The following is a 9,364-nucleotide window of genomic DNA, read 5'->3' on the forward strand; positions in this document are numbered from 1 at the left end:
GGGGGCTTCTCCAGCTTGGCAGTAGCAGGGAATTATTTTTAATTCCTTTAATTATTTTGCTGTGAAAACGCCTAGGAATAACCACGCGAGCCAGAATTAAGTCGGGATGTAATCCATCCATATCAGCACTGTATTAATTTTAAAAAAGCAACATTTGTACAGGAATATCAGTCGATCACGTCGTAATTACAAGTACAGTTGTCAGTTATGAGTTAAACGAGTTCTTACACGAACAGAACTAAACAGAACAAGCCGCATCGAAAAGTTCACGTCGGAGTAAAAACACAAAGGACAATAAAAAACGGGCAGAGGGCCCCGGGAAGGAGATGCATGCAAAGAGTGGAGGAGGTACGAGGTGGAGGAGGTGCAACGCGTGCACCCCGCGCAGTGCCAGGCGCTGGAGTATTGCTTCTGTCCCCGCCAGAGCTGCCGGTGACACCGGTGACACACGGACACCGCGGGGATCCCGCCACGCCTCGCTCGACAGCACTAGAGAAACACAGGTTTGTCCCACGGGAGAGCTCGCCTCTGCACAGCCCGCTTCAAGCCCGGGACACAGGAGCCTCCAGCCGTGCCACAAATCATTTGTTCGTCAACTCCCGGCCCTGAGCTGCTTCTCCCGATTCCCACGGGAACGGCCGGCCTCCGGGCTAGGGGCATGATCCTATGGATCGCTGGAAGCCAGCTCAGATGAACACACAGGGATTGGGAATTCATAACAGACTGGAGTTTATTTCAGTGTTACCTGTTTGGGTGTGTATTTTACAGTTAGACACTTCCTAAAACTACGATAAAGCTGTGGTGTTTGGTATGAGTATTCCAGAAACCGGCACCGCCGGAGCGTGCGGTGCCCAAAAACCGGAGACACAAAGAGTTGTCCTTCCCCAGCTCACCCCAAGCACTTGCCTTAACTCCCTGCAGCGCTGACACGAGTCCGATGGAGCTGCAGAAGAAAAAGCTCCCCTTTGGAACATTAAAATGCATTTGCCCTCATGAGAAACCTTCCCATTTAAAACCAAAAAAATTTGAGGAATCGTAGGGAGATTTTCCAGCAAATTCCAGGAAACACTCAAGTTCCTCCCTGGTGCCTGTTTGCTTGTTAAAAGTAAATCCCTTTCTCTGCAAGTGTCACATGCACAATTTGGGCTCCTTTCATCAGGTCCAGACCTGTAAATGTGCCTGTGTGGAATATTATTAGGGCAGGTTTCAAAGCTGGAGGTGCTCGTCTGTACTGTTTAATAGTCACAAACAAGGCAAGGTGAGATGAGACACCTGCTAAAGCGAGACTATGCTAAGGACTGAGAGCGTAGGTGACATCCGGTTCTTTCCCTGGGGGGTGTGTGGGGTAGAGTGGGGGTGATGGCCAAGGGTCAACCCAAATCCTAGGCTAGGGCTGCTGGCGTGTCCTAGGCGGAAGCTGGCGCTCCAAAGGTCTCCTGGGAGGCGTAGACCATGTAGAGGAATCCATCCTCGTCCTTCTCGCTCTCGTACACCTCGGAGATGGGTGTGGACACGCTCACCATGCTGTGCCCGTTCACCAGCAGGAAGAAGGCCTGGTTGGAGTTCAGCTGCAGGCGTCGCCTGGGAAGGGGTGAGGGAAAGGGGGACAAAGGACAGATGGCAAGGGACAGTCCTCAACACTGACGGCAGCAAGGTCATAGAGAATCAGGGAATGGTTTGAGATGGATTTAAATAAAACTCATCTCGTTCTGACCTCGGTCATGGGCACCTTTCCTTGCGTGTCCCCACCCAGCCTCATCCCTCAAAACCGGACTGGATTTCTCCACTAAATCCAGGCAGAGCCCTCACTGAGGGGAAAAGCTGCATTCCAGAAGGGCATTAAACTGGAGGGACTGGGAAGAAGCACCCCTGGCACAAGCAGGGACCTCTGGCTTGCAGCTTACTGAAAAGAGAACCCAGAGATCATTAGGAAGACTGGGAAAGACGGGCAGAGCTCGCAAAACCTGGGCAACATTTAAACTCACTTTGTCACCAGCTCTGTACCGGCCTGGGTTTAACCTTGGAGCATCTTGCTCCCTTCTCCTCCCTCAATCCCTCCCTCCCAGGAGAAGCACGGTGGGAAGGGCAGGGAGCCACAGGCTGCACAAACTGCCTGGCACAGCAAACAGCTGATTTCTGGATTTCCCCTGATCATTCCAGCTCAAGGGAAATGGGTGTTTCTGCTAGACTGCCTCCTGCAGAGCAGGTCTGCAGAGAGCAACTCTCTTCCCACTCGATAAACACAAATGAGTAACAGCAACTCAGGAGTGTGGAGCTGTCACCAAAGCAAGGAAAGAATAGATCAGAAGAGCTTCCTGCTGCTTCCACTCGCTGCTGAGGGGCAGCAGCAGCTGGAAACAAGGATTTATTTAGCTCCCAACCACAGCCCTGGACAGGGACCCTTCCAAAGCCAGACCCTAATCACTCCAGAGACAGCAGGCTGAGGGAAGGCAGCAGCTCTCCGAGGTTTGGGAAGGATGGGCTTTGCTGTGCCACACTGGAGCTGACTGAGGCACAAGTCTGGCTGGTACCAAGTTAGTTATTAACAGTAAAACCAGAGAAAAGAGGTGGGAAAATCCTTCAGCCTGCAGTTAACCTCTTTGCCCAGGGCCTTTCACATTCCTGAGAAACTCTGGAAAACTTGACCAACCTGGTTCCATTCTCCAAAGCCCTATCTACCTTTCTTCCTCCTGTAGGAGCTGGGATTTGCCTGTGACAGTTTTTGTTTGGACACCCTGGACAACTCCCACAGCCCGTGGCCTCCACGAACCAGCTCCTGCTGCAGTGTGACCGTCACAAAACAAGCTCTGGTTTGCTGCTCACTTCCCAGTTACCACTGGAGAACCCTTCCTAACCAAACACTGCTGCTGAGCCAGCAGAGATGCACTGCCAGCAGAATTTCTGACCACACTTTTCAACCACACAATTTCCAGGCTGTTTCCCTCTGCCTTTCCTGTAAGCTGAGCAAGCAGCCAGGGCAGGACTCAGCTCACTCACTCTGGCTTGAGTTGGTGTTTCCCAGGCCTCAGGGCTGTCACTGAGGGAAACTTCAACTCCCAAAGGATGCCACCAGCATCCCCAAGCAGCAGCACAGAGCTCTGGCTCCAAGCCCAAACTCCCCAGTGGGTGGGAAGAGGCAGCCACTCCCGAGGGGGACTCCCTGGCAGAAGAAAAGAGGCATCCCAAAATAGCCAGGCAGGAAATGCTGGAGCCCTGGGCAGAAGGACCCATGTCAGACAGGGATTCACAGCCCCAGACTCCCTCCTACAGCTCTGGGAATGTTACTTCTCTTGGAAGCAGACTACCAACCCAGCTCTCTTCAGAGTGGGGTTTTTCCAGCAAAGCAAAACGGAAAGCACCTTCTCCTGGATTTGTCCTAGTGCTCATTAGATGAATTTTCCATTTAGACCTCCCAAGTGCACCGGGGGAGGGAATTAACAAAGCATCACAGTCCAAGGTTGATCAGTTCACACTGGAATCCCAGCAATACTACCTGATAATTTTGATTAGCTCGCTCATGTTGACATGATCTGGCACCAGGAACTTGGTCTTATCCAAAACTGGAAGCTGCTTCTCTCCCTTGTACCTTTCAATGATCACCTGAGAAGACACACAAAAAGCAGGAGATGTGAAAGGCAGGAAAGTGTCTGGTGCCCTCATCTCCCCACTCCCAGCTCCATTTCCCTTCATCTGTGAATGCAGCATCTCCAATCTGAAAATGAATCTCCAATTCATGGTTGGGCTCAATTATCTTAAAGGTCTTTTCCAACCCAAACAATTCTGTGTTTCCATGAGAATTAATTATCTTCACATGCTCCTCTGTTCTGTTGGCAAGAGTCACTGCACAGAGGGGTAACACACAGGGATTTTACAAGCACACATCCACAACTTCAGCAATTTTAAGAGAGTTCCTTTGCTGCAATCATTTAACCCAACACTGAATTTACCCAGCAACAAAGAAATCCAAGGAAAGATCAAGCCCACTTCCCTCTAACACACTGCAGTGGCTGACCAGGGGTTTGTGCTGCTATAGAAATCTGCCAGATCAAGCAGTTTTCACTGGAATTTCTCCAGTTTCAGGCCATGTCTTTAACAACTGCCATGCTCCAGATGACTCTGCTGTTCCATTCACCTCCCATGGTTCCTCTAATACATGAGAAAAAGCTACTTTGGAAGGATATAAACCCTCCAGTTTCCAAATTAAGGACCAAAATTTCCTCAAGGATGCCCAGGAATCAGTCACTCTGCCAGGATTAGTGTAATAACCAGTTAATTCACAGAGAAACTACAGATTTCCCAATCTAAGGAACACCCTGCCCAGCAACTGAGGGTAGTTCCTGCTTTTAAGAAGTGATCTCAGAGCTCGTGTGCTCCCGTTTCCACGGCCATGTGGGGTTTGTTGATTTTCAGTCAACAGGAGCTACGTGACACCAGTCCCTTGGATCCTTTCCATGCTCACGGGGTCTGGCTGTGTTGAGCTTAAAAAGCTGCACAGGTGAAGAGATGCTGATTGAATTCTACCAGAGAAAGAGCCTTACATCAGTTGAAATAAATGCTGGCTCATTCTGGGTAACAAAGCCCCACTATTTTTAAGCAGTCAGGCCACAAACAGTAGATATTTCTAACAGCAGAATGGAGGATGTTGGCAGCACAGGAGGGATTTATTATCTAGTGTGACATTGCCACCTTATCTCATCCAGAACTGCTGATGACAACAACGAGGCAGTGAGTGGCCCAGCAAGACTCCAGGGATCCCAGCAGGGATAGCTGGGAGTTTGAATCACCACATCTCCAGCAAGTTCCTTAGGTACCTCTGAACTTTTGGTTGGAACCTATCCATGGCTGACTTAAAGTGAGAGTTTTGCCATAAATCCCTGGCTTTCAATCTGTGGTCACAGAGCTTGGGGACTATGGCTAAGTGGTCTCTGAAAGGTGAGTGAAAAAGCAGTATTTGTCAGGAAACAGATTTGCAAGGAAAGCACCTTTTGGAAAAATGAAACATTCCAAAAAATCCATGCTGTGAAGTATTCCTTGTTCCTCTAGCCAGGTGCACAGGGAAGGAGCAGTGGTAGCTCCAAGGTGAAGGAGTTCAAAGCCCAAGGAAAAGCTTTTTGTTTCTGTTTCTACAGCAGCTTCCATCAGTGAGTTTGTTTAGGGGACAGTGTGCAGCAGCTGGTTCACAGCAGAATTTCCACACATTGGGGTCACCCAATCTCATCACAGAGCCAAAGTTCAGTTCCCTCTGCTGCAGAACTCATCAGTGACAGAACACAATCCATGCCTTTTGCTTGTAGGCTATTCTCTGCAATTTGAACTTTGAGGATGCCGTAAGTAAAATAAAACACAAACTCAGGCAGCATTTGGAGCTGAGCAGCCAAAGAGTGACGAGGTGAGGAGTGATATGCAGTGAGAGCTGGACAGCCCAGCAGCATTCCTGGAGACCTAAGCACGAGCCCATTCCCAGGAGAAAAGCATTTCTGTCCTTCTCAGCACAGGCTGATGAGCAAATCCTTGTCTGCCTCTACACTCCTGTCTACTCTTCTTGGTGAGCCTCTGAAGACTCTTAATTCGGAAAAGAAAACCACAGAGAGAAGAGCTGAGCGCTCTGGAGGATCTCAGAGCTCAGCTGGGGTGTGGTTTTCTTCCAAGTTACAACACACAGCTGCAAAACTCCGGAAACGCCACTTCCTCCAGCCCCTGTGAGCACCTTGCTCCACCACACCAACCCTGAGGATTACTTCTTGAGAATGCGCCTGAAATCCAGGCTTAGCCACCCTGAACAGGCACATTTTCATTTGGTCTCCTCGGGACAGCTCTTCCACAGGTTTCTAACCGCTAAAAAGAACATGAGACTGGAAACTGAAGTAAAAAGAACTGGACTTACTGGTATTTTAGTGGGATGCTGATCCCGAATCAGTCGTACATCTTCCACTCTTTGTTCTGCAAGGGATTTAAAAAAAAATCTGTTCAGACATTCACAGTTAATGCTGTTATTTCCTTATTTCTCCACTGCTGAAGAGAGGGACCATGTGTCTGGAAAAGCCAGAAGAGGAAATTCAGGCAAAGCAATTTCTAAATGGGCCAGCACTATCAGGAGTACAACGTTTCCTGTGTCAACTGATTCCCTGCTCCTTAACCCAAGGTGACAAGCGCTGTGTACACCTGCCTGGCACTTCTAGAAAGTGTTAAAGGAGATCCTTTCCTCCCCACACCCCCTCACTTTCTGCCCAACTGAAGCCCACATTTAACCTCACACAGTTAAGGCCTCAAATTACACCACCCAAGTTAACAACTAAATACCCTGTGCTATTTCTGTCAGGTCTCAGAAGAGGAAATGGTCAACAATTATTTGAGCCCCGGGACTGGCCCAAGCCTGCATCAGCTTTCCTTGTGCGCTCTCCTGTTACCGAATTCCAGGTTTTATTTTGACTCAGCCGCACCCATTGTTGCGGGAGCTGGCTCTGCCAGACCTCCACATTTTGCCACTCTCTGTGCCAGTTTTCAGGATAAAGTTCACCTCTCCTCAGACAGAAATATTAATAGAACAGCTATCATGCACCGGGCTGAAGTACACGAGGCAGAGTAAACAGCCCGGCTGCTTTCAGGGGCCGCTCATCCGTGCGTCCCCTGCCTGCTCTCAGATTCAGTGAACTCAATTTTAACCCCTCTGGTTTTCAGCAGGACGGGGCTTTCCAGGCTGTTTTCACGTTCCAAACAGCTCCGAGAGAGATGATTTAGTGTTGCATCATGGCTTGAACGCACACCTGCCTAAGGAGAGAAGCACTTAGGCCAGCTCCCCGTTGGAATGCTAATGGCAGGACACTCAGCAATAACATCCCTCAGTCTCCTCAGTCCGTGTTTGTGCCCATGGAATAAATACATCCTCCTCACGAGCCTGGCAAGGAATGCAGCTCCTGTGAATCACCGTTTGAAGCTGCAGGTGAATCAAGCAGAACTCAGGCAAGGAGCACGCGAAGCCTTCACCTGAAAGCCACCCCACGTCCCAAGCCACATTCCCACAGCCCAGCAGGAGCGCTTCAAGGGCAGAGAGTTCCACCTCGTTAAAATACTTTTTAAGATTAACCAGAAACACAAAAGATACGTGTAGAGAGGCAGACCAACCATCCACCTGGCAAGCACTAACTTTTCAGCTGGAACAGGTTTGTTCACAGCAGTGTTATTCAGCACAACTCCCTGGAGTAGAAGGAACATAAACCGGGAAAATCATGGAGATTATTGTGTGTGGCGTGTTCAAAATCAGGCCCCAGTCAGCCACAGATAAACACTGTTCTCTGACGACAGTAGTTGCAGTGGCAACTGCTTGGCTGCCATCCTAGCTGAACTTAATACCTGCAACAGAGGCTGCTGACAGGCGATGGGGTCAACAACAGTTTTGGAAGGCTCCGAGAAAAGGGGCAGCATAAACACAGACTTCTGTCAGCTCAACGTTGTCCCCGCTTCACTGCAGGGAACGGCTTACATTTACCACAACAGCAAAGGCAAGGGTGGGCACATCACAAAGCTCTCTTAAGCAGCTTGACTTTAACCCAAAGGCAGGAAGAAAGGAAAATCTGGATCAATTACTTCCACCAATTCCATCTCACGTACGGGATTTTATAGTTCATGCAGAAATAGGTTACGCTGCCAGTTCGTGTTACCCTCGCAGCGCTTCAGCCTCCCTCACTGACACACATGAGCGGATCCCGAGCCCTTTGATTGCTCCGGTCCCATCCTGAGCACACACAGAGAAGCGTGGCACGGCTCTATCGAGGCTGTTCCTTCTCGAAAAGGTCTAATCTCATTTTGCCAGCCATCATTACACAGCTCTTTTCCATGCCCTGCTAGTTTTCAACAGCCAAACAGAGACGGGAGCCACACGCCCCAGTCCAGCCGAGGCTGCCCGGGTGGAGAATTCCTCTCGCCGCGCCAGGCTCCGGCTGCCAGCGGAGCTTTAATTCCGCTGCCACTGGCGCAGAGGCCGCCGGACACTGAGCAGACACCGGAGGGAAGGGCAGGCCCAGCTCCTGGCACACACGCCGAGGATGTTTCCAGGCTCCTGGGAGTTTTGCAGTCGATAATGGATGATGCCATGAAGAGATGTCCCCACCCCAAGCCCCTCTCCCAGCGCAGAGCTCAGGCGGGCACAGCCCAGCTGCCACCCCACACTTCGCGACACCACAAAACCCCCCTGTCCCGAACCGCCGGGGTAAACAAGCCCGCACACCGGGCCGGGTTTTCACTCCGCCGCAGCCCCGAGCAGGCCGGGACAGCGGGGCAGCCCCGGGCCCGCTCCGCCCGCGGCGCTGTCAGCAGGAGCCGCCCGGGGATCTTCGCCGCTCCCACCGCCATCGGCCCCCTCCCCTCCCTTCCCTTCCCTCCGCGGCCATCTCCCCCCCGCAGCCCGCCGGGGCCGGGAGCACGGGCAGGCCGCACCCCGCCGCGTCCCTCCCCGCGGCGCTCACCGAAGGTGCGGCGCTGCTTGAAGCTCTTCTCCGAGGGCATGGCGGCGTTCGCTCGGCCCGGGCCCGGCGGCGGGTCTGCGCGGCGGCAGCGGGCACCTCCGAGTGACGGCGCCCGCCCCCCGCGCCGCCACGGCCGCTCGGCCGTCAGCTGACCCCGCGTCAGCGCCGGCTCCGCCTCAGCCCGCCGGCATCTTGAGTGTGGCACCGGGACAGCGCCGGCATGGCCGCGGGCCCCGCTCGGTGACACACGGACATCGGGCTGTGTGACTGTCACGGTGCCTGGTCCGTGCTCCCGCTCTGTGGCACGCAGCCATGGCCGTCCCGGTGCTGGGCTGGGTTCTCCTCAGTGACACGGCCATGGCCACCTCGGTGCCAGGCTGTGTTCTCCTTTGTCACACAGCCACGACCACCTCGGTGCCAGGACATGTTGTCTTTTGTGACACAGCCATGGTCACCTTGGTGCCCTGCTGTGTTCTCCTCAGTGACACGGCCATCGCCACCTTGGTGCCAGGCTATGTTCTCCTCAGTGACACATGGCCATGGCCATCTCGGTGCCCTGCCATGTTCCCCTTCAGCAACAAAAAAGAACAATGTCCCCAGGAACGTGGTGGATTGCCCAATGTTGAGCACTTTTAAGATTCAGCCATCTAGTGCAGATGGCGCTTTTGCCAAGACAGGTTGGGCCAGATGATCCTGGAGGTCCCCTCCAAGCTGGTATTCAATTATTCTGTGATTCCATGAACTCGCAGCCTTGTGGCCTACAACGTCCCCTTCAATGTGAGCACTTTTCTCCTTGCAGAAGTGCAAGTTGAATGATCTGTCACCAGTTTGCCTTCACATTGATGTGGATATGTGGTAGAGTTTACATTTGAAGAACGACATTTTAGGAGCAGGTGCTCCAG

The 9,364-nt window shown here is 52.1% G+C and overlaps 1 protein-coding gene across 1 annotated transcript; it reads right to left on the minus strand.

Moving 5' to 3' along the window:
- Nucleotides 1-96: 96 nt before the first annotated feature.
- Nucleotides 97-8,593, minus strand: MAP1LC3B (microtubule associated protein 1 light chain 3 beta). The gene is made up of 4 exons (XM_005528153.2): nt 8,463-8,593; nt 5,885-5,940; nt 3,494-3,600; nt 97-1,581 (listed from the first exon to the last, which is right to left on the minus strand). The coding sequence occupies exons 1-4, from the start codon at nt 8,500-8,502 to the stop codon at nt 1,407-1,409; spliced, it is 378 nt and encodes a 125-aa protein (XP_005528210.1). The 5' UTR covers nt 8,503-8,593; the 3' UTR covers nt 97-1,406.
- Nucleotides 8,594-9,364: the final 771 nt, after the last annotated feature.

This window comes from Pseudopodoces humilis, chromosome 14 (assembly GCF_049639895.1).
Source record: "Pseudopodoces humilis isolate 2021_Gansu_Grassland_sample_001 chromosome 14, ASM4963989v1, whole genome shotgun sequence".
NCBI classification, from domain to species: Eukaryota; Metazoa; Chordata; class Aves; order Passeriformes; family Paridae; genus Pseudopodoces; species Pseudopodoces humilis.